At 47.6% G+C, this 24418-nt stretch overlaps 1 protein-coding gene across 3 annotated transcripts; it reads right to left on the bottom strand.

The window, feature by feature from the left end:
• Positions 1-301: 301 nt before the first annotated feature.
• GCNT4 (glucosaminyl (N-acetyl) transferase 4) lies at positions 302-24418 on the bottom strand. 3 transcript variants are annotated; one of them, XM_025437834.3, is made up of 2 exons: positions 24271-24418; positions 302-5262 (listed from the first exon to the last, which is right to left on the bottom strand). In XM_025437834.3, exon 2 carries the CDS (start codon positions 5259-5261, stop codon positions 3897-3899), a length of 1365 nt encoding a protein of 454 aa, XP_025293619.1. In that variant the 5' UTR covers position 5262; positions 24271-24418; the 3' UTR covers positions 302-3896. The 3 variants fall into 3 exon arrangements, with proteins under 3 accessions (XP_025293619.1, XP_025293618.1, XP_025293620.1); XM_025437833.3 differs by lacking the exon at positions 24271-24418 and adding an exon at positions 23844-24012; XM_025437835.3 differs by lacking the exon at positions 24271-24418 and adding an exon at positions 8805-9006.

The following is a 24418-nucleotide window of genomic DNA, read 5'->3' as shown; positions in this document are numbered from 1 at the left end:
CCTATCCTATACATAACTTCCATAAAGCAATAGAGCAAACAAAAATACTTGTCTCACTAACTCATCTTAGAAGGAAAGTCAATCTGAAGGAGACTGAAGACAGAGATCCTGGAAGATTCCTTCAAATTAAACAACTCAAGTTCAGGAACCCATATTTTGTGTATAATATACACAATGAATTCTTTTACCCCGAAGTGAAATTAACCGTGCTTTTCCAGTATTGGGCAAGCATCATAAATTAAAACAGGCTTTGTGGGAAACCAGTACAGCCAGAGAAAGGAAACATCACGAAATCCAGGGGTTTAGTTTTCAGAGCACATTTTAATTTACGATACTAGAGAATTAGCATCTCCTAGCAGCAAAATACCAAAATGCAACACCACTCTATTTAAAACTCATATAATGGGAAATGTGTCTTTCAAAAATGGTAAGAAACAACAATAAAAACAGCTGTCACATACACATAGTACATTCACATTCCATTCCCAAAAAAGATTGTCATTTTTTTCATGAAATGTCAAAATATATATATGTATGTATAATATTCATATTCTAGAAGGCAAGAGAAATCTTCAAAATTTAAGTCTGTAAATTTAAACTTATATATATATATATACACATATATATATATATTTCGCTTAGAATAACCAAAACATTAACAATAGCAGCAACATTGATCTTTAAATATTATAATGTTATAGATTATTCACATAATGTAGATATACTTTAGTAGCTCTTTCATTATTAATATCTAATATAACTTACAAATTTCAAGGTCCTGGTTTCATTGCCAAATAACTTAGACTCTAGATTCACTAAATACTATGCAAAGAATGATTTTAAAACACAGACTGTAGGACATTTTCTAGACCAGAAAAAAATCATACCAAGAGGTTTTAGCAGAAAAATCAGGTCTGAAAGAGGTTCAAAGACATGTAAGGAAACTCTAGGATTCCCAAGACAAAAGAGATGACCTGACAAGCTCCCCGAAATGTTGAATTGAATCCCAGAAATGTGCCAATGGGGACAAAAAGGCACTGCCACCTCTTTGTGGAGCTATGTTTCATTTGAATATGGCATGAAAGTGATTAATAACTGGAAAACTTCCCAATTAATAAGGGATAGAATCATTTCTCATGAGGAGCTAAGATACTGGACCAGGAGATCGATACTTATTCTGATAGCCACAGGCATAAAAACCAAGATTTCAGGGGGACCTTATTTATTTAGGCCTAGAAGGTAGGAAAGACTGATCAATGCCACTGGATCAAATTGCTAATCCTATTGGCTTAAAAAGAACCCCTGATGAAGTAACAGGGGTTTCTTTGTACCTGGATTCATTTACAGAAGTCACTCCTGCCATTGTGGCTTCTTTTGTATTTCAAAGATTTTCCAGAAGAGGTAAATGGTTAAGTCTCACAATGGAGTGGGGTGGAGTGGAGCCTTATAAGAAGACTACTCTTGGGATCCCTGGGTGGCGCAGCGGTTTAGTGCCTGCCTTTGGCCCAGGGCGCGATCCTGGAGACCTGGGATTGAATCCCACGTCGGGCTCCCAGTGCATGGAGCCTGCTTCTCCCTCTGCCTATGTCTCTGCCTCTCTCTCTCTGTATGACTATCATAAAAAAAAATAAAATAAACTACTCTCTGATATTTATTGTCAATAGTTTGTCTCCATTTTCAAACCAGTTTACACACTATTTCAACTGATTCTTAGACACACACACACACACACACGCACACAAATGTGTGACGAAGCCAGGGTAGACATCCAAGTATTGTATTTTAATTTTTTTAAGATTTTATTTATTTATTCATGAGAGACACACAGAGAGAGGCAGAGACACAGGCAGATGGAGAAGCAGGCTCCATGCAGGAAGCCCGATGGGGATTTGATCTCAGGACCCGGGATCATGCCCTGGGCCAAAGGCAGACACTCAACCACTGAGCCACCCAGGCATTCCAATATCCAAGTATTTTAAAGACCAGGAAAACTGAGGTTCATAGAGACCAAAATGATTTAGCTTGTCACAGTCACACAAGCTAACAAACTGGTAAATATCTTCTGCAGAACTTAACTCTATCCAACAGTTATTTATCATTTTTTAAAAAGACTTATTTGTTTTTGGGGGGAGGGGCAGTGGGAGAGAATGTTAAGCAGACTCCTCACTGAGATGGAGCCACATGTGAGACTCCATGTCACAACCCTGAGATCATGACCTGAGCCAAAACCAAGACTCAGCCACTTCACCAACGGAGCTACCCAGGCATCCCCAAGTTACTTCTTTTTAAGAACAGGGGCTTGGTCATAGCCGTTTTCTGGAGAATGAAGTAATTTGAAGAGGGTGGGGGGGAAAGAGGAAGAAAACGGGTTCCAGAGAAAAAAGGGAGAGAAGTGGTGCCACTTGACAGTATCCTACACTTCAAAACAAGCAAGGTGCATTTCACATGTAGAACACAGACAATTAAAAAATACTTAAATACTTTAGTCCTCCAAATAGTTTCTCCTTTTGGCCTTCATTACTGCACCGTTATGCAGATACTGGGGCAGACACTGAAATGTAAGATCAGTAAGAAACTTTTACATGAGCTCCACGATCTCTTAAGACACATAAAAAATGTTACAACCTGCTCTCGGGACCCTGCTCCTGTCCCTCCAGCACAATACAGTGACATTAAAATAGATGTCTATTTGTTTCATTTGGTAGTTTTCTAAAGTGGTTTTACAAAATAACACTAATGAATATTCTTGCTAAGTCCTTAAGAAAATTAACTTTTTCTCTCTTGTATCTAAGGTGAAAGGACTTCAGCGTGCTTAGAGCTTTCATAAATTTAAGTTTGGATTCTACTTGGATAGTTACTGGAGATGTAAGCAGAAATTTTAAAGTGACCATAATAGCTAACTTAAAAAGCTGTCATATTTTACACAACCATTTTGAGAAAATTCAGTGACTCTTAGCCTACTGGTTCCATAAAACAAAATTATACTAATTCCATTGTAAACAACTTACATAAAATGATAATCTATGAGCTAGAAGATTTAGGTTTAAAGTTTAGGAGTGTGATACTTTGAGCTATTAATCAAGTTCTTATTTTGAATCAGTAAATGTGTTTTAAAGAATTCATTGAATTAAAAAGGAGACCATTCATGAAACCATCGTGTAACATGATGCAAAAGTCCTATAAATCCCTGTTGGTCTTCAGGCACCACCTGTCCCAATCCCCTTGCCCCCTACCCAGCCTCTCTAACATCCTACACTATAAATGCCCCGCCAACAGAGTCTTCTGACTCTGAATTGAAAGAGTGAGGCACTAAAAGGTAAATTATGCTTTGGTAAGCAGGAAATTGGACGATTCTTTGAGCTTTCCTGAGGTAGTGGAGTTTCTCCTTCTAGTAACAGTTAAAAGTCTAGGGAGTTGAATTAAGAGACAGTGAAGTGTTGGTCATCATACTTAAACACTATCCTGAAGTTGGTGGTTTCAGTGGTTATGTGATTATCCCACACTCCAACAGCTTTTCAGTAGAATCTTGATTGCTATGTGGAAAACTTAAGATATTAAGGTTGCCGTGTGACTATGGCAAGCCTTGAAGGCCTTATCTAAGTCATTACAACTTGGATTTAATTGCTAACATTTCTGTAAAAGTACCTGGCATACAGTTGGAGCTCAGTAACTATCTGATGACTGACTTTTAGATTTCTGATTTAGCTCCGTACGATTACAAGGAAAAACAAACATAAAAACACCCAACCAAATGCAGGTTACTTGTCGCCTTTGTGCATGTAATTTTGGATGGCCCTCAAACTACAAGGTTAAGCTCGAATGGTACTGGGCCTGGTATAGCACACAAGTCCATATTAGCTCTATTTATCAGATACCTTATTTCTATCATGATTTTATCATGATGCAATCATGGGATTTTTAGCCATAAATAACTTTTTTGAAGACCAGGTAATCCATTGTCTCTGTTGCTCTTCAAGCTTTTCTGCCAAGCATTTAATCAAGATGGGGTCCACCTTAGAGTCAAATTTATTAGCAAACCAATGTCCTTCATTTATAAGCCACCTTAATTCTGCTGCTCCAAAGATACACACACTTCGAAGGTGGGAGCCAGTACATCGGGGGTACAAAAGGCCTTCATGATAATTCCACTTGACAAGGCGGGTCTTACTCTGTAAGTCAGACACATCCTGGGCTGACCTAGAAATCTCCCCAGGTATTCCTGGTACTCGAATTAAGGTAGCCCAAAAATGTTCATCAGGCGAGTATGTATCTTTAGACCAGACAAAAAAGTCTTTAACCAGGGAGTTGTTGAAAATATATTTAACAAATGCTCGACTTAAAACAAAATAAGCACTGCCAACGAATATCTCAATGTTATGAGGGGGGGCTTCCTTGGAGATGTTTGTCCTTATCGGTAGCTTCACATATTCATAAGGCACTTGTCTGAGTTCATGGTGATAAGTGAATCTTTCCATTTTACTGTTAGGGGGTTTCACTGTTTCTAACATATTTGCTCCATTGAGTTTCTTCAACTCTGACACTAATTCAAAGTTTGACTTCAAAGGAAAATCTTGCCCACACAGATTGATAACATATTTCCACTGAACTGAGGACTTGAGGAGGTCAGATAAGCAATTCAAATCAGCTTGGAGTCTGGAAATGTGTGCATATTGCACTGTCTCTAATTTGGAGGCAATGAAAACATTGGAGAAGCACTTAGCTAAATTGTTCATGGCAAATTTGAAGGTATCAGGTGACTTGTGGTCATAATGGATGCAGTAGATATTGTGCTGGTTGTATATAGCATGGAGTAGCCTTTCAACCATAATGGCGTCTTTATGAACAACCAAAGAATAGGCTATTGGGAAGCTCTTCTCTTCCCTTGAAACAGGCTTTTGATGGTACCCTCTTAGGGATTGATAAACGTCACAATCACTCGTTATTGCCACAACATCCTCATCATCCAAGTCAATGATGTCTTTCCTTCTTATTTCCAGACTCTTGCCAATTTCCAAAGGTGCCTGTTCATAGATACCTGAACAGTTAACTTCATACTGGACTTCATTCTTCACATTGGTGTATCTGTTCCTTACAAAAGGCGAGGTACTCAGGAAGGCTTCAACCAAGTAAATGCCTCTCTGAGGGAAGAGGAGGCTTCTCACATTTAGAAGCTTCAGCAAGGAGAACAGCCACAGAGTTACAAATAAGATAAAAACTTTCTGCTGTGCTGGGTATTTAAAACAACATTTGAATGTCTTCATTCTGTAGGAGGAAAGAGGAATAATTCAGTTGAAATAAGAGAAAGAGAACTGATAAAATTAGTTCAGTTCAATCAAAATTCACTGGGTACCTTTTACATGCCAACCAGAATGCTGAGCCTCTAGGTAGATAAAACAAGGTTCTCACCCTTATGAGAATCCAGAAATAAGGGAATGAGAATATATAGAATGGTGCTATTTTGTGGTGTTCTGTGTTAAGTATACCTGAAATTTGAGAGCTGTTGGTTACCAGATAGAATGGCCAATTATGTAAACTGCTAAACTATAGGTACTGTGTAACTTTTACTGTCTGCATTTATGCTTAGCATATATGGGGAGAGATTACTGTGGCTTGGGCAGAAATGGGCATCTAATCTACAGAATTAGATGTCAGGAAGGGGTCAGTGGAGATGCATATGGCCTATCTGAGCTTAAAAGGAACACTCATCTTGAGTCTATCTTCAGATCCTTATTAGATATAGATCTGAAGCCAGATGGGGAAAGTCCAGTGAACCTCACTGCTATAGACTGAACGTTTATGTCCCAATTCATATGTGAACCCTAAGCCCCAGCGTGATGGCATTAGGAAGTAGGGGCCCTGGAAAATGATTAAATCATGAGGCTAGGGCCCTCTTTGATGGGATTAGTACCTGTATAAGAAGAGACCCCAGAGAGTTCCCTTATCTGTTCCACCAATGAGGTATAGGTCAATTACATCTAACTATAAAGTCTGAAACAAATCTCCATGTGCCCCTGTGGGACAACCTCCATGATACACTGTGAAAGCAAGCAAAATTCTTGACTAGGTATAGTGTGCTCATGTGTGTCAAAAACAGATGATACAAACAGTATCTACACACAAAGAGTCCATGTTGGCAAACTCCTTCCTCTGTCACAACTACTCAACTCCGCCATGGTAGTGGGAAAGCAGCCACAGATAATATGTAAGCCAGAGGGCCTGGTTGTGTTCCCATGAAACCTTATTTACAAAAAGGCAGGTAGCTGGCTATTTCCAGAAGGATACTGTATATACAGGACAGGGGGAACAGGAGCTGCTTTGCAGGGCAGGGTAAGAGAGGAAGGAGGATTACGGGCCTGCGTAGGATGGATTTACGTATCACTGAATAGCCTTCTGTACTATTTGAATTTTGAAAAAATGATTATATCACTTTCTTTTTTTCCCCAGATAAAAACAGGCTAATCAAACAGAGGGCACAGACGAGTTTATTTTGGGAGCAGCAGGAAGGGAGAACCAGGAAGCACTCTCCCAAGGTCTGAGGGCAGGAGAGCCAGCTGAGTTCATAGGGCTACTTCAAAGAGGCTCAAATCCTGAGACCTGGGGAGGACTGAGGAGCCTGTGTGCAATTTCTTAATGCATCTCAATAAATCTAATGAGGACATAATCATTGTTCCTAGTTTTTTAAGAGAGAGTTAATAAGCAATTTGAACGTGATTTATTTTGATAGATTTCTTCTTCACAGGTCAATTGAAATAGATCTCCTGGGAAGGACAGACCCTCATTCACCATCACTGGAATCACTTCCGTTAAAGAACACCACCTATCCACAGAAACTGCTCCCCTCACCCCCCAGCTAGTAACATCTCAGTCTCCCCTCTGTGGGTTTCCCCGAGGTCCTATTTCTCTCTGCTCTTCACACACCCACTGCCCTAGCCGTCTGGATTTTGGCTTCCCCACATATATTGCCAACACCTTTTTCTCCAGGCCTTGCTGGCTGCCCAAACTTCTGACATGAACATCCGGCTGCTTGATGGACACTTCCCCATCTCCACCAAACGTTCTTCAGGCCCCCAACCTCAAATAAGTCCAAAACAGAACTTGACACCTTCACCTCTCCTGTGTTTTCTGTGTCCGTGTATGGTGAGACCACCCACTCACTGACCCAAGCTTGAAATCTGAGAGGCATCGGACTCTTCCATTTCCCTCACACCCACAATGATCAGGTCATCTCCTCCAGATGTCCAAATCCACCCCTTCTTCTCCAACCCCATAAACCGAATCAGCACCCAGGGAATCCCAGTCAGGCTCATGGCCCTGGGTCCGCTTGTCAGGTCTTTCCATCCACTCAGGCTCAAGGCTAAGGGTCCTGCCAGTCATTACAGAGCGTGGGAAAACTGACTCCCAATGCACAAGGCCACACAAACCACAACCCAGAAGCTGGAGCACACATTTAGATGTAGGTGTTATGATAAAATTTGACTCCTGCAGGGAGCCTGCTTCTCCCTCTGCCTGTGTCTCTGCCTCTCTGTGTCTCTCATGAGTAAATAAATAAAATCTTAAAAAAAAAAAAAGAAAGAAAGAAAGAGACTTACATAAATGGCCAGAATTAATCTACCCAAAGTAAATTTTTGCTTTGTCTTTTCTCCCTTCACTGGTCCATGGCATCTCTACTTAGCATCAGTTAATAGTTCCCTCTGATACCACAGTAGTAAAATGAAAAGATCCCCTTACATTTCTGAAAAGGTCCACAAAGTCTTCCAGAGTTGTCATGGTGTTTATGATGCACCATTTTACTATCTCATCTTCACACATACGTAAAAAGGCAAAGGCTAACTCCCTGTCCTGTCACCCATTTCAAGGGCTCCTTGCAGCCCCACTTCCCCTGTCCTTCCTCAGAAAACATGGACCCCACACTTCCTGCTTCCAGTCTGGTGCCTGGAGAGTCGGGCCGGAGCCCGGGGCTCGGCTGCCTGCCCAGGGAGGGAAGCCAGCAGCTCAGAGCTCTGAGAAGTCCTGGGGGAACCGACCCTGGGTCCCACGTTCTCACGTCTGGGCTTCACCAGGCAGGGACAAGCTGGAATTCTAAAGGGACAAGGAAGGGAATTGGGCCAGCCTGGCATCTGGCTCTTGGATTCCTCATCTCCTTTCCTACTCTGGGCATCTTTAAGGAGGAGCGCTGTCTGTCTAGGGGTCAACCGGGGTCATCAGGGGAACCAGGCAGCCCTCCAGTGCCACCCTGTCCCAAGTCAAAACCCCTTCCCTTGCTTACCACGGCCAGATATTCCTTTGACCCAAAGCATTCCTTCCCCAAGTTAGAAGGAAAAAGAGGAGGTGCAAGCCTTTTGGTTAACGAGCTTTTGTCAAATCCTGAAAGGGACTGTGGGGCTTGGTGAGAGCATCCCAGGGCACGTAGCCCCAGGAAGTCCGAGCCCACAGTTCCTAATGGTGGCTCTGCTCTCCTGGGACAGAACCTGTGTGTGACACCCACGGAGAGCTGCAGAGGGTTGGGGGGGCGCCGCTCTGGCACTGGCTCCCTGCCCCCCTCTGCAGGCCGAGGGTGGGGAGGATGGGGTGCTCCTGAGGTCTGATCAGCGCCGGTGAGGCTGTGGTCCCTGGCCACACTGCTCCTGGGGGGTGGGGGTGGGGGGCTGGGGCAGCGACGTCACTTTCTACGAACACCCAACCCAGCTCCTTCCCTTTAAAAGGCCCATGAGCAGGATGCAAGCAGGTGTTCTGCGGCCAGGAAGTGGTCTAATGAGTGCTTTACAAACAGGTGCCCCCCCAGGGCAAGGGTGCCTCCCACCCACCTGCGCAAAGAGGAAGCCGGTGCAGAGTGGAGGGTGGAGCCGGCCGGCCCCGGGGAACTGCGGATCTAGGGCTCGGCTGGAAGAAGGCCTGTTTCGGCAATTCAATGAAAACCCAACAAAGTGGTTGAATGAAGCCTTTTCCGCAAATTCTCTTGTTTACTCGGCCCTTCTGGGCACTGTTCACAGCCTTAAAAGAAACAGCAGGCTTGCAAAAGGCACAGGCAGCCAAGCGATGGGGGGTGGGGGGGTCGCCCTGGGTGGCCGCAGGGTCGCGGGCTCTTCCGGAGGCCCCACCGTCCCGAGGCACCTGCTCGGAGCCGTGCGGGGAAGAGGGAGGACGGGTAATCAGCCCAGGGAGGAGGGCGGCTGACGGGGAAGGACCCAGTGTGGCCTAGCTTAGCCCCACGAGGGGGCTGCCGTGCGCGTTTGCAGGTGCTGTGGCCCGGGCCCCCCCGAACCCCCCGGCCCCCCGAACCCCCGGCCCCCTCCAAACCCCGGAGCCCTCTGAGCCCCCGGCTCCCTCCGAGCCCCCAAGCCCCTGGCCCCCCAGCCCCCCGGCGCCCCCCCCCCCCCGCCCCTCTGAGCCCCCGACCCCCTCCGAGCCCCCACCCCTCCTCCCCCTCCTCCTCATCCCCTCCCCTTCCTCTCCTTCCCCCTCCCCCTCCTCCCCAACTTGCTTCAAGATCCCGCCCAGACCTGACTGTCCTGTATCATCTATCCTCTCTTCCCCGCCAAGTTTTGACATAGATTCAATGTTTTAGAATTCGTGCCCGAGTGCCTGCATGCAGTGCTCTTTATTTTTTCAAAAAAGGATTTTATTTATTTATTCATGATAGAGAGGCAGGCAGAGACCCAGGCAGAGGGAGAAGCAGGCTCCATCCCGGGACCCCAGGATCACGCCCTGGGCAGAAGGCAGGCACTGAACCGCTGAGCCACCCGGGGATCCCCAATGCTCTTTATTAATGTAGTATCATCATCATGATGAATGTGGGACCACTGACCACAGTGTCCTCGCGTGGGGCGAGGTTCTAAGGCCGCTGTATGTGTGCGATCCCTCCAGCGGATCGACGAGGCAAGTACTACCTTTCTCTTTCTTTTAGGAGACAGGAAACCGAAACAAGCCGTGATTGAGAAATCACCCAAGGTCACACAGAGCTAGGACCGCCCCCCCCTTAGTTGAAATCTGAACTGGGAGAATCTGGCTCCAGAGATGCCCCCTTAGCCCTCTAGGTAACCCTGTTCCTCAGAGCATAAAGCTTTCCACAGTAGTTTTAGTCCTTGACTCGGATTTCTGACTGCTGTTTCTTATCTGTCCTAAAGCTGAAGCAGGGCCGACCCCCTAGCCCTGAGATCTTCCACCCGATCACCGGGATTGAGTACACTGAGAACTGCCTGGAGCGAGGCTGGGGGAGGAACTTTCCGGCCCTGCAGTCAGGGGTTGGGCAATCCAGGGGCTGCTCAGGAGAGCCTCCAGTCAGTCCTTCCGCCATGGAATCCACTGCAGGAAAACCAAGGTGGCTCATCCTACGAATTCTTGTCTCATATCCCATCACTGACAGTTTACTTACTGATTTACTTGTTTTGGTAGTGGCCAGTCACACGGTTTGGGTTTAGACAACTTTCTGGGTGAAATCTCTCTCCACGTGAAGAATATTCCCTCTGTGGGCAAACTTTAAATTCTTAAACTTGGCATCACTACGTGTTAGTGTGAAAAATAGGATTTGAAGAGTTTATTGATTTAGAAACATCAAGATTTGGTGTCTTCCTAATAAGGTTTTACAAAGAAGAATGATCACTCAAGAACATTAATATAGGGATCCCTGGGTGGCGCAGCGGTTTGGTGCCTGCCTTTGGCCCAGGGCTCGATCCTGGAGACCCGGGATCGAATCCCACGTCGGGCTCCCGGTGCATGGAGCCTGCTTCTCCCTCTGCCTGTGTCTCTGCCTCTCTCTCTCTCTGTGACTATCATAAATAAATAATAAATAAATAAATAAATAAATAAATAAATAAATAAATAAATAAATAAGAGAAGTGCATCCTTGGTGGACTGACAAAAAAAATTTAAAAAAAAGAACATTAATATAAAGATGAGCTCACTAAAAATACAACAAACAAACAACCCCCCCCCCCAACCCCATCTAGTTAAATAAGCTAAGGTCCTTCTACTGTAGCTCCTTGATTTCAATAAGGTCATCGATTCTCCCCTTGATGACTCGCTCATCACCAAACCAAGGGAAAGTTGTAGAGTAGGCCCATTAGTGGGAGGATGACTCAGCAGAGATGCCTTTCCTTAACACCCCCACAGTACCTGAAGAGCCTGTAAAGGAGCAGAAAGGCAAGTTCCTTGCCCAGATGACCTTACATTCTCATTGTTCTAGAGGGAAGCTGGCAAGGCAAGTAATGATCAGACAGTAAGTAGGTAAACAGCAACCATGTAAAACACAGGAATGGCATGACTGGGTCAGTCAGAAATACATAACGAAGGGAAGACAAGCCCTCCAATAATAAGTTGTTATGGGCTCAAGAAGGAAAAGGAAATGATTTTCCATTCTCTGTGAATAAAGGAAAACACTTTCATTAAAAAAAAAAATGAGAAAGTCAGAAATGTGTCAAGAGGTAAATAAAGCTCACCAGTAATCCACCACCTGGCAAAAGTGTTCTGTGGCCCTTATGTCCTTCCAGAGTGTTTTTCAATAAAGACACACCTTTGTGGGCTTGCTTTTTAACAAGAAGTCTTACCATAGAGGCCCTGTCTTACCTGTTTCTTTCATTTCACAACCTACTGTGAATAAGTCCTATTCTAAACTGTGTCTGTAAATTGTTAGGAATTAAACAACTTCTGAGGTCAACATGGTTTTCTATAGGAAAAAAAAAACCAAACCATTTTAATAATAGAATTTACTTTTCTGGGCCTTCTTCACCAAAGCTTAATTATCCCACAATTCCTGAGGAAATCTGGAAGCAAAATCCTAGAACTGACAAGGACTTTAATAGTAATGGAGTCCAAATTCCTCCTTCTCTAGATGAAAACACAGTCCTAGCCATCATCTAATGGTGTTTCACTCTTGGGATGCCAGGAATACGTGTAGTCCATTGTAAACATGTCTGTACATCCAACAGCTCCCCAACAAGGGACTAGACAGAGGGGGGACTTCTATTCCCCAATAGCTAGACCCCTCATGGTGGCATTCAGTCTAGCCTGGCTCCACTGCCACCTCCACTGAAACTGTTCAGGTCCAAGTCAATGAAACTCATCATAACCAGATGCAGTGGACACATTCCTGTCATTTCCTAATGGTCTATACCGAGCACTAAAACTAGTTGTATTATTTATTCCAGTCAATAAAACTACGAAGTTAATTATCTCTTTATCTCTTTCTTTAGCCCCCCCTCCCCATCACTGTCCCCATTTTTCAGATTAGGAAAATGAGTTACTGAGGATAAATAGCAAGTATGTGAAAGACAGCATTTTCAACTCTGGCCAATTTCAGACCCTCCAGTATTAACCACAATGCCAGGATGCCTTTCCAACCTCATGGCGAGAGTAGAATCCTGTTGGTTCTACACCTAAAATGTGTTTTGAATTCACCCACACTTTCCCCCTCCACAGGAACCACCATAGGCCAAGCCATCATCAGCTCTTGCCTCTAAAAAAAAAAATAACTTCCTCACTAGCCTCCCTTGTGTCCCTGTAATCCATTCTCTGTACTGTAGCCAAAAAGATCATTTAAACACATAAATCAGACTGCTCTCCTTCCTAGTCCCACTCCCTACACTTAAAAACCTTCATTGGTGTTTCATTACACTTAGAATAAAATCAGAAATCCTTTCCATGCCACAAGGCCCAGCCAGTTCCTGTCCATACCTTCCTCTCCAACTTCATCTTATTCTGCTCTTCTTGCTCATACACTCTAAGCAACACCTGCCTTCTAGAAGTTTCTATAACAGTGGTCTCTTTCCTCCCTCAGGACCCTTGCACGTGCTCTGCTCATGTTCAGACCATTTTTCTCTGGATTCTGGAGTTATTGGCTCCTCTCTGTCCTTCAAGCTATAAGAGAAATGTCCTTTCCTCAGGGTTTCTCTGATTACCCTTCTCTAGTCTTTTTCCTGTTGAACTCCTTGTTTTCTTCCATCCACTCATCACAGCAGCAGTAACTTTGCTTGTTTATTTCTGCGTCCCTGACAGACCTTGCTCCTGCTCCACCTCCAGCTCCAGGTACATACCTAACTGGCACAGGGTAGTTGTTCAGTGCGACAAAGTCAGAAGACCTAAGTTCTAGTCTGGGCTGTGCCATCAAAAACTCTTCAAGTTGGGGCTCTTGGGTGGCTCAACTGGTTGAGCCTCTGACTCTTGGTTTTGGTTCAGGTCATGATCTTGGGGGATGTGGGCTCAAGCCCCTTGTGGGGCTCTGCACTCAGCGTGGAGCATGCCTGTTCCTCCCCCCGCCCCAACTCATGCTCTTGAGAGTGCTCACTCTCCTCAAATAAATAAATAAAATCCTTAAACAAAACCTAACCCAACTCAAATCACCCTGGCAAGTCATTTAATATTGGGCACGTGCTCACTTCCCATGTGTTAAATGGGTAATAGTCTCTCTATCCCGCAATGCTATCATGAAGGTCCTATAACACAGGCATATGAAAGGGATACAGAAAACATCTTTGGTATGCAATGTCAGGTCCCAGGACCTCTACAAGAGGAATGGTTCTTGGGAAAACTGGGAAAGAGTCCATACGTTATGGTTTAGTTTTCTTTTTCTGAAATGGCCCATGCATTATTTCCCACATTCTGACGCTGTAATTACTTTTTTTCACTCCCTGACAACATTCTTTTTTTGTTAACATCCGGTGCATATACTGTTCCTGAAGACATACACCTGTCTTTACAAGTGCAAACGCTATACTCACCGCCTTTGACAATAAAGGCCTGAGTGAAAATGCTGGGCAGGAACATGAGTTTGTCAAACACCTGCTTGTAATTCTATCAACTAGTAAGTTCACTGAAGTGTCTTAGTTTTTGAGACACTTATGGAGACACTTTATGGGGTCATTTAAAGTCATATGAGAAATGAGCAACCCACATCAGGATGTATTTACCAGATGGCGGTCCCTCAAGGTCATCAGAGATCTGGGCTGCAGCAAAAAAAAAAAAAAAAAGAAAGAAAGAAAGAAAAAGAAAAGTGCAGAAACAGCCAATTTTTTTATAGTCACAAAAAAAGAGAAGAAACCAACGTGGTTCTGGCTTTGTTGCATCTGGTCCAGAGGGCAAACATCAAAAGCTGATTGTGTACCTCGCTGTGCAAAACTATAAGGCTAAGTCTTTAGCAGGAAGTCTAAAGGTCCATAAATGATCCTATGGAATGAAGTTTCTATTTTGTAAGTTTGTGACTGTCATTATATGTTGCACAACATTAAGGGCTTTTTTCATGAAAAAAAAAAGGATGGGATTTCAAAAATAAAATGTGTTCCTCCTTTTTAGATATAAAAGGTTACCAAAAAAAGGTTGATTAGTGTATTTGACCTCTGCCTCTCAAGCTTGATGAACAGCAACATTACATTCGTTTCTTAGGTTCTTCTTTTCTCCGCCTTCCACATTTAGCTGGACACAATATAGAACCAAAATAAATTTGTTATGTTCTAAATGTAAAATGTGGGTTGAGACTATCTTGGCTTCTTTTTCTATAAAGAAGAAAAACTGAACAGAGAGACATTTGTGTCTTTCTTGAAAATATATGTTTAGTGTGCTAGAAAGAGAAAAAAACTTTCCCCACCCTAGGTTGGCACCCCCCCCTCCTACTGAAGTTTCTAGAAGCACTTATTTGGTATCATATAGCTAACTCCATATTTTATACTGGCCAAAATTAATTCCTCAAAGGTTAGGTAGCAGCTAAAGAGGTACAGTAATTCTGATTTGTATGTGTGCACTTAAAGTAGAATCTTGAATGTCCGTAAGTACATCCCAGAGGCAGCACAGGGATAAACAGATGTGAATGCAGACTATGGATGGCAGAGATGGCTTAAGGCCAGGCCACACTCTCCATGAACGGATTAGACACACTCTGTTTTAAATCATCAGGAAAGCACCTTTGTTTTCTGTGTTTTGTTGCTGTGGTGGGAAGCTGAGGGGGAGACTTCAATCTCCTTCTGCACTTCCATGGAAAAATCCAAGACCGGCTACCCTGGCATGACTTTGTCATTTCATAAAGATCTATGTTTCTTGATTTAAAATGTACATATTGTCCTGAGAGCTTGTGTGCGTGTGTATAGACACAAAAAAGACCCAGGAATTTAAAATTAAGATAAAGGGGTGGAACAAATAAAATCTGCAGTGCTTTGAAAAAATTCTGACAAATAGGAATTTCAAAGGCTGGGATTTCATGTAAAATGTCTCCAGAAGTCAAATCTAGAAATGACTCCAGGAAGCTCTCCAGTTGGCATCTCCTACAAGGATGCATTCTAGCAATGGTTTTAATTAAGATAACGCATCTCAACATACAGGCTTACATATATATAGGCTTATATTTTAGATTAATACAATAAAAAAGTAAAAGATTGGTTAGTTAAAAATGATCTAGGCAAACATACGCGCCAACTGTACATAATGCAGGTATAAAACCAGGCTCTTCAGATTTGCACACGGACTATAACATTACAATCATTAAATCAGTCTGGCACTGGTGTCAGACCAGTTCAGTGAGACGAAATTCAGAAAAAGACTCAAGTAGGTGAGAATTTTCCCTATGGCTCTGGTAGAGATAGCCAGTTGCTCTCCATTATCCATCCTCCCTCCCTTCTTTACCAAGAGAACCCCTACATCATTGCTGGCAGAAATGTGCTCCCTGCAAAGCCTTTCACGGCAGTCTCCATTGTAGAGGAACGGTCAGCACAGGATACTGTGGGGTACCTGGGCAAGTTCTTTACAGAAGCCTGATTCAAGGGCAGGCATGCCATTTTGTTCCTTTTTCCCCTTTGCCCACTTTTCTGCATGGAACTTTGGTGTGATGGCTGGACTTACAGTAGCCATAGTGGAACCATGAAGAAAAGGCCAAGGGACAATCAGAGCTCTCAGCTCTGAAATCCTCAAACCACAGAACGAGCAGCAGGAAACCACTGTGCATACTTGTTATATGAGTAAAATACGCTGTTAAGTCTAAGCAACTTCACAAAGATGCACTTTGAAAGATGACCGTGTGAAAATGGTGATGCTTCACACACACATACATGAACACACAAGCAAGATTGAGCATAAATGTAAACTAGATTACAACTACTTGTACAACAGTATGATCCTGCACATGGTCAAGTGTGAGCTTCTATGTCTTGGGCGATGTGAACTTCTCATCTGTCTGTGTTTAGAGGCAGATGGAGGCCTTAGGTAAACACCTGAAGGAGAGTAGACACGAAGATTTACCAAATTAACTCTGATACTGGCACAAAGTGTGCAGCACACGCATCCCACTTCGGGGGAGCACTCCCCAGCTCTTGGCAAACCTCCACTGTGCATGGTTCTAGTCATGAGCAGGGGTAGGCCCCGTGATCTCTGAAAGCACCTGCAGGCAGGCTGCCTTCTTGCGAACTTATTTGTAGATAATTTATCTATCTATCTTCACCCACGTAGGGTGAAGCTGTTGAGTTCTGAGCACCCCCCCTCCCCTGCCGTTCCAGCCTCTCTGACCCCCTGCATCTCACCCTCCGCTTTACACTTCTCTGTACAACATAACTGGTTTGGAACTTACAGCCGATAATTCTGAATTTAAGTCCCGACTTCACTAAGAAGCTGCCACCAGTCTAGTCAGCCCTCTGCCTCCTTGCCTGGCCACCAGGCGGAGGCGCCCCCGCCCCCATGGATGTTGGCATGGCCGGGCGCCCGCCTGGGGCACTCTGGCGGCAAAAGCGGACGGGCAAGGGGCCGAAGTGTGTAAAGGGGCCACGGCCAGCGGAGGAACAGCAAGCCTCACGGTCCAGCAGCAAGCAGCCTCGCAGGCGGAGGGCGCCGGGCCCAGGGCTCCCCTTCCCCGGACCACGGGCCTCCTGCGCCCACTGCAGTAGTCTTACAACTTCTCCGTAGGCTTGACTCTTTCAAAAAGGGTAGCCAGGGATCCCTGGGTGGCGCAGCGGTTTGGCGCCTGCCTTTGGCCCAGGGCGCGATCCTGGAGACCCGGAATCGATTCCCACGTCGGGCTCCCGGTGCATGGAGCCTGCTTCTCCCTCTGCCTGTGTCTCTGCCTCTCTCTCTCTCTGTGACTATCATAAATAAATAAAAATTAAAAAAAAAAAAAACAACAAAAAGGGTAGCTATTTTTTCCTGTTTAAAAGTAAGAATCACAGGGGTCAACAGGAGTGCGCGGGACTAAAAGCCCTCAAAAGTCTCTGCTTCACATTGGGATTCAGGCACCTCATTTTTAAAGATTTGTTTAAAAATTGTATTTATTTAAAATTTTAAAAAATAAAAAATAAAAATAAAATAAAAAATAAAAATTTTATTTATTCCTGAGAGACCCAGAGAGAGAGAGAGAGGCAGAAACCCAGGCAGGGGGAGAAGCAGGCTCCTTGCAGGGAGCCCGATGTGGGACTGGATCCCGGGACCCCAGGGTCACGCCCCGGGCTGAAGGCGGTCGCTCACCTGCTGGGCCCCCCGGGCGCCCCTGGGCATATATTTTACATATACCGTCATCCTTATACCCTACTTTTATCCCCCTTCAACTGATTCCCATCCATCCATTAAACGTTTACTATGTGCCTACCACCCCCAGGGAGGCCCTGGGTTAGAATCCAGGGACAGACAACCAGAAAGTGTCCTGCCTGGAGGAGTCCAGGGAGAGACAGTGTGGTCCTAGGTGACCCGACAATACAACCCAAGAAATCGCAGCTATTTTGGTACATTTGAATATTTTTGGACAAAGATAATCTCTCAGAAAAGGTGGGTCACCAGCTAGCGTGAAGAGATGGTTCTTTAATCAGGGATTTTCTTGGCATAGTATGATTCTATGTTCCTCCTTTTTAGGTTCTCTTGTCTGGTTCCACATCCCTTCCTTCAGCTCCATAATCTCCATAATCGTCTCTTTTCACCATTTAGTCTTTGCAGCCTCATTGGTGTCTACTTTGTGTGTCACTCCCCTCCTGTCCCCTGATGCACCTGCCAGCACACCTGCCTGCCTGCCTGCCTGCAAGCTGGGCGGGGTGCTCACTGGGGAGCTAAGGACCAGGGCACCCTCCCTGGCAGCTCAGGTGGCAGGCGCGGGTGGGGAGAAGGCACCCACTGCGAATATTCCAAATGCGCCACAGGACGCAGAGGAGCAGAAGGGAGAGGGCGGAGGCCTGGCAAGCAGAGCAGCTGGTAAGCCTTGTTCTTCCGGGTCGCGGCCCCAACGACCCCCTCTGCCGCAGCTTGAACGAGGGACCCCACCACGGGCCTCCTGGGTCTGGAAAGTGACTGGGAGGAGTTCCAGGGGTGCAGAGCTTTCAGAAATAGGTCCAACTCATCCAAGAGCAGACAGGCTGACTGTCTAAGTCTGAACATGGACAGGAAGCTCTCCTCCAAAGGGACCACCACATCTCCGGCCCCCTTAGCTAGGCTGGAGAAAACAGAAGGAGAGCAGGCGAAAGAAAAGCAAAGAGCTACAAGTACAGATACTCGTGGGGATTTACCTGAGGTTATAAAGAGCTCCCTTAGCACCAGGAACCTTTTTTTTTTTTTTTTTTTTGCTTGCCATGGCAAGGGGGCACATCACATCAAAGGCGTTTGGGAGCATCTTGAAGGAGAAAAGCGGGTTTCGAGTTCTTTGAGACCTTTGCAGTTTGCTTTAAGACCAGTCTTTCGATGCAGGAGGAGGGAGGCAGAGAGGGCTCGAGTAGGGCTGCATAAGGATCCTGAATGACCTAACAGTGTAGGATTCCAGGCACTTTTTCATGCTCTAGCAACCATGGCTAAAAGCATTCCTGCCATAAAGTTGTTTAGCTTCCTGCATTTTTAAACTTTTTTTGTGCACTCATATTACCTAACTGTACTTTTTCAAAAATCCTATATGAATAAAATTCCACACTAGAGAAGTTTTACATAACCTAACTCTCTTGGCTAAAGGTGAGCTTTAGCACAAAGCTCTTGAGGTTTAGAGCTTGGTGGTTGGTAGTGAGGGATGGGGTAAAGCAGAGGGAAATGACAAGACACATTCCTTGTTTCTGATTATCTTAAAAATTTTTTAAAGATTTTATTTATGTATTCATGAGAGACACACAGAGACAGAAGCAGAGACACAGGCAGGGGGAGAAGCAGGCCCCCTCCCAGGACCCCAGGGTCACACCCCGGGCCAAAGGTAGAAGCTCAAACACTGAGCCACCCAGGCACCCCGTAAAGTTTCTGGATTCATCTTTTTTTTTTTTTTTTTTTTTTTTTTTTTTTTTTAATTTTTTTTAATTTATTTATGATAGTCACAGAGAGAGAGAGAGGCAGAGACACAGGCAGAGGGAGAAGCAGGCTCCATGCACCGGGAGCCCGACGTGGGATTCGATCCCGGGTCTCCAGGATCATGCCCTGGGCCAAAGGCAGGCGCCAAACCGCTGCGCCACCCAGGGATCCCTCTGGATTCATCTTAATCTGACTATAAATAAGGTGAAACTCACTCTCTGTGGTACCTATAAACAGGCTGTGTCAGTAACGCAGCTTAACTGATGGTGTAAGCAGGACAGAGAGAGGGCAGCAATCATCCCAGTCTTGGATTCCTGACCCCGTGCTGCTGGGGTCTGTAGGGGTCCTGGGCGGGGTTGGGGAGCTGGGGGGACACTAAGGATAGAGTTAGGGAATAAAGTCCTCGTGGAACAACCACGTGAGGGATACTTCAGAGCAGCTGTAATTTAAATGCAAACAATGATGGAGCTGATGACAATCCTTCAGATGTCAGCCACAAGGACTGCCAAAGATGCCAAACTTTTCAGCCTCATTAACTGCGAGGAAGGCCTCTAACAAAGATACTCACATTGTTATTAATTCCTCTGGCCAGGACATCAGCAAATCAGCGGAGGACACGAAGGTTTATATGAAAGAGGACAGAAAGAGGATCCAAACAGATTTGGACAGGCTGGAATCTAGTACAATGCAATTTAATGCCGATAAATACAAACACTGACATTTAGGTCCAAGAAATTAACTGCACTCGTACCAGATGGAGAAAAGGGGTTTAACAGGAGCATTTGTAGGGAATAGTTCAGGTCTGGCAGATTGTCTGCTTGGGAGGAGTCACAGTTTATTGGGTATGAGGCTGCCAAAAGATTTTTTTTTTTTTTAAAGGCCGCAAAGGCAAACCAAAACCCAAATCAGGGCGGTCCTGGACAGCACGAGAACCACAAAGTTGCGGAACATGACAGCCGAGCACACTCGTAGAAAGGGATGGGTCCCCCTATTCAGGTACAACCCTCCACGAGGGCTCGGAGGGCCAGAGGTCAAGCAGAACAGCGAGAAGCTAGTGACCACAGGAGGGCAATGGAAGGTCAAGGCTGAAGAAGTAAACATTCAAGAGGGAGGAAAGCTGGCTCTAAATATTAAAACAAGGGTGCTGGGCCCTGTCCCCAGAGGTTCCAATTCAGCAGACCTGGGTGGTCTTGGAATTTGCATTTCGAAGCTCCCAGGGGATGCTGACACAACTGGCCCAGGAACACTCTCTAGAGCAGGTGCTCTAAGACACAAAATTGTAATTCAGAAAAAACAAATTGTATTTTCTGAGATTTTACTAAGATACAATGGCCATTCCCCAGTAAGTCTAAATTAGGAAATGTACTGGTTTTAAAACCACACACATTGATTATTAAGATTAAGCTCTTTTTAACATTTTATGTCGCTAAACATAAGTTCCACCTTTATTTTTGGGCCTTAGCAATTCTTATTAGTTCAGCTTCGTAAAGCAAAATTCTGTTTCTGCTTCATTTTCTGACCTTTTATATGGCAGGCAATCCCCCTCTGGTCTGCTTCCATGCTTCCCATACTATGTGTTATATTCGGCAGGTCAAGCTTCATTACATATTAAAATGTGACCCATTTTTATCAAATGATATCTGGCTCCCCACATCTTCTAAAATAGCAGATATTGATCCAGTCCTTTCCCCCAAAAGCCCACACCGAGCCCACCGTGCCCAGGGGTCCATTAGGTTTCAAACCAGCTGCATTCAATTCCTGATTAATTTTATTTGATCTCATATACTTGAAGCTTTAGCTTTTCGATCCCAGTAGGAAAATTACCAGCCTATGGAATGCATATAAAATGACATGCAAAGCAATGCAAATTAATACAAAACATACACCTCTAAATTGCTTGGGTAAAGTCTGTAAGGTTTGTTTTTCTCCAGTCTGATGAGCAGTGACCAGATTCTTCTATTACAATGTATTTCATATGGCACCCAGCCCCCGACACGTGTTAGTACGCCAAGTGGAAGAGGCGCCTCTGCCTGCAAATCGGGCAAATGGGATCCAAGACTTAACTTTGCCACAGGTTCTACAGTCTTGTACAAGTTCTCAAAATTCTCCGGTTCTCAGATCCTACATCTGGAAATGGTGGAAGTGACATCATCCTAATAAAACCAGCAGCCCTGGAGCTTACGGAGTGCTCACCACAGGCTGGCACAACACACATATGCGCACACCGATGGCTGGGCACACATCGTGTACACATTGTCTGTGCGTGACGCACACATGCCCTCCTCACGGCAGCCCGCGAGAGGGTACCATAAAGCACACCCCCTGGGGGTGTGGTGCCACTTCAGAGACCAGGAAACTCTTGCAAGGCCATAAGTGAGGGAGTGACAAGGTCAGAAATGAGGCCTCATGGGCGGCCTGGGTGGCTCAGCGGTTTAGCACCGCCTTCAGCCCAGGGCCTGATCCTGGAGACCCAGGATGGAGTCCACGACGGGCTCCCTGCATGGAGCCTGCTTCTCCCTCTGCCTGTGTCTCTGTCTCTCTCTCTCTGTGTGTGCCTCTCATGAATAAGTAAATAAAGTCTTAAAAAAAAAGAAAAAAAAAGACATGAGGCCTCAGCAGTCTCCCTCCAGGGGCCACTCAGCCATGCTGCAGCTTTGTTGCACGATTCCTACCTGTGTATTTCTAAATATGAAGTTAAATATGAAGTTTGCCTGACCTACCAAGTGAGAATTCAAATCGCACAGTCCTATGTGCTTCAAAAGATGTTTCTGTAAGACGGTGACAGTCGGTTAGAGCGCGATACCGCCATGCCAGCACCATCAGAGCGTTTTACCTCAGAGGACTCCAGGTGTCCTCTCCTGCCCTCTCGCCCCATCCCGTTCACACGTATAACTTATGTCAGACTCCCTCATGGTCGAGAAGCCTTCCCGCTCTCCTGCCTCTCTCTCCCGGGGGCGCTTCCAGGAGCCGCGCCTGAGGGCCAGGGCCCGGCGCCAGCGGCCCACAGCACAGCCGCGCCACGCGGCGCTCGCTCCCACACGGGGTGAGGTGGGCCGCCGGCTGCCGGCCGCCCCCACAGGCAGGGGCTCGGGCCGCTCTGCAGGCCGCAGACAGGCCCACCGCAGGCTGAGGCCGCCTTCTCTGGAGCACCAGAAAGCAGCTCAGGCTCAACCAGCCAAACCTTTCTTTCCTCTACAATCTGCCCCTCGTCCGTCCGCTGTTCCTTCTTTCTGTAGAGGCAGCAGCGCCTGCCCGAGGCTGGAGGGAACCCCCGCCCGGAGCTGCGCGGAGTCGCCCACGCGACCGCCGTCCGCAAGTCACTCCAGAGCCCGCCTGAATCTAAGCGCTTGTGTGACCCTAGGCCGCGGCCTCAGCCTCGCCACCGGGCCTCTCAGACCCTGGGGACAGCCCTGCCTCCCTTCCCGGCGCCTCACATCCATTCTCACACAGCGACCCAGCTGTTGCTGGGAACGGAAACCTCCCGAGGACACGCGGGTGTGACACTGTCCGGAGGACGCCTCCCCACACGGCCGCCCGGTGCGGCGCCGCGGCGCGCTGGCAGCTGCTCACCTCACCGGGCTCCGGCCCTTCGCCCCAGGGGCCCTGTGCTTCCCGCCCTTCCGCCGTGGGGGGCACCGTTCCCTGAGGGGGCGACGCTCCCCCTCCTCCCGCACTTCCTGTAAGCCGCCGCGACTCCTCCTCAGGCCCCCCCAAGTCTCCCCGGCCGCCTCCTGCCTCTGCCCGAGACTCAGCACCGGGCGGGCCTGGGCAAGCGCCCCGCGGAGCCGCGCCCCCGGATTGACCTTCCACACGGAACCCCATCCCCTCGCTACTCGCTGTCCCCGGCCTCCCCGCCAGGAGGCACAGCTGAGGCGGACGCGGCAATGCTGGTGCGGGGCGCTGGCCGAGCCCGGGTCACCACCTCCCGCGCCCGAACCGGCGGCTCCAATGCAGGGAGTCTCCAGGGACGGAGCAGGAGCTGGGCACGTCGGGCGTGCGCTGCTTGCACACCTGCCCCGCCGCCAGCCGCACCCCCCGCCTCCGCAGGCCGACACCCACCTCCCCGCCCGGCCTGAGGGCACCGGCTCAGGGGCGGGGGCCAGGGCCTCTGGCCATCCCCGCTAGGCCGACCCCCGAGCTCTGGGAAGGGCAGGCAGCGGACCGCGGGCAACGCTCCCCGCGGCGGCCCCCGGCGGGTCTCCAGGGTCAGCCCCGCACGACCCAAGTCTTTGCTGCCGCTTCGGCGCTAATAACCACGCAAGTTCAACAGCCGCAGTCACTTCTCCCACCGCACTGGATCCTCAGAGGGCGGCCCAGGAAACGTTCCCTGCGGCAATTCATTTGTTTCCAGAGATTTTAATTTCTCAAGACAGACACTCAACAAAAGCTGTCAAAGGGGGGGATCCCCTTCTGCCTTCGGCCCAGGGCCTGATCCTAGGGTCCCAGGATCGAGTCCCACACCGGGACCGAGTCCCGCGTCGGGCTCCCTGCATGGGGCCTGCTTCTCCCCCTGCCTGGCTCTCTCTCTCTCTCTCTCTCTCTCTCTCTGTCTCTCATGAAAAAAAAAAAAAAAAGCCGTCAGAGGGGACAGTTGGGCTGCTAAGCAGCTGAACAACAAGGGACGCTTTGCGCACCTGAGACCAGGGCGGGGGCTCCGCGACACCTGGCGCTGTTCCCGGTGCCCCCAACGCCCCGGTGCGCCGCTCTTCCATTTCACGGGGGAGAAGAGGCAAGAACTAGGGCCCGAGGGCTGCGTGCGGCCGGGGCGGGGCACCCGCGGCCGGGGCGGGCGCGGCCAGGACTCGGGCGGAGCCGGGAGGGCGCGGGCCGGGTCCCCGCCGCCCCCGCCGCCCCGCCGCCCCCGCGGGGCCTCCCTCCCGCGCCCAGGGGCCGCAGCCAGGTGCGGGCCGGCCCGGGGGCCGCGGCGCCCAAGTTTTCCCGGCGGAAAGTGGGCGCGGAGGAGCCGGTCCGGGCGCCCGGGGCCCGCCGCCCCCCGCCGCCCGCAGCTGCGCACCCGCCCGGCCTCCTGGGCGGCCTGCGTGGCCGGGGCCGCTTACTCACGCGGGGCCCCGCGGCCGAGGGGGCAGCGCGGCGGGGGCTGCGCTCCGGTCCCTGCGCTCGGGTCCCGGCCCGCGGCGGCGGCGCTCCCGCCTCCTCCTCCCCGCTCTCCGACTCCGGCCGCCGCTCGACTGTTTCTCGCTCGGCCCGG

This window comes from Canis lupus, chromosome 3 (genome assembly GCF_003254725.2).
Source record: "Canis lupus dingo isolate Sandy chromosome 3, ASM325472v2, whole genome shotgun sequence".
Lineage (NCBI taxonomy): Eukaryota > Metazoa > Chordata > Mammalia > Carnivora > Canidae > Canis > Canis lupus.
The sequence above is the reverse complement of the archived record's forward strand: the minus strand, read 5'-3'. Positions and strand labels throughout refer to the sequence as shown.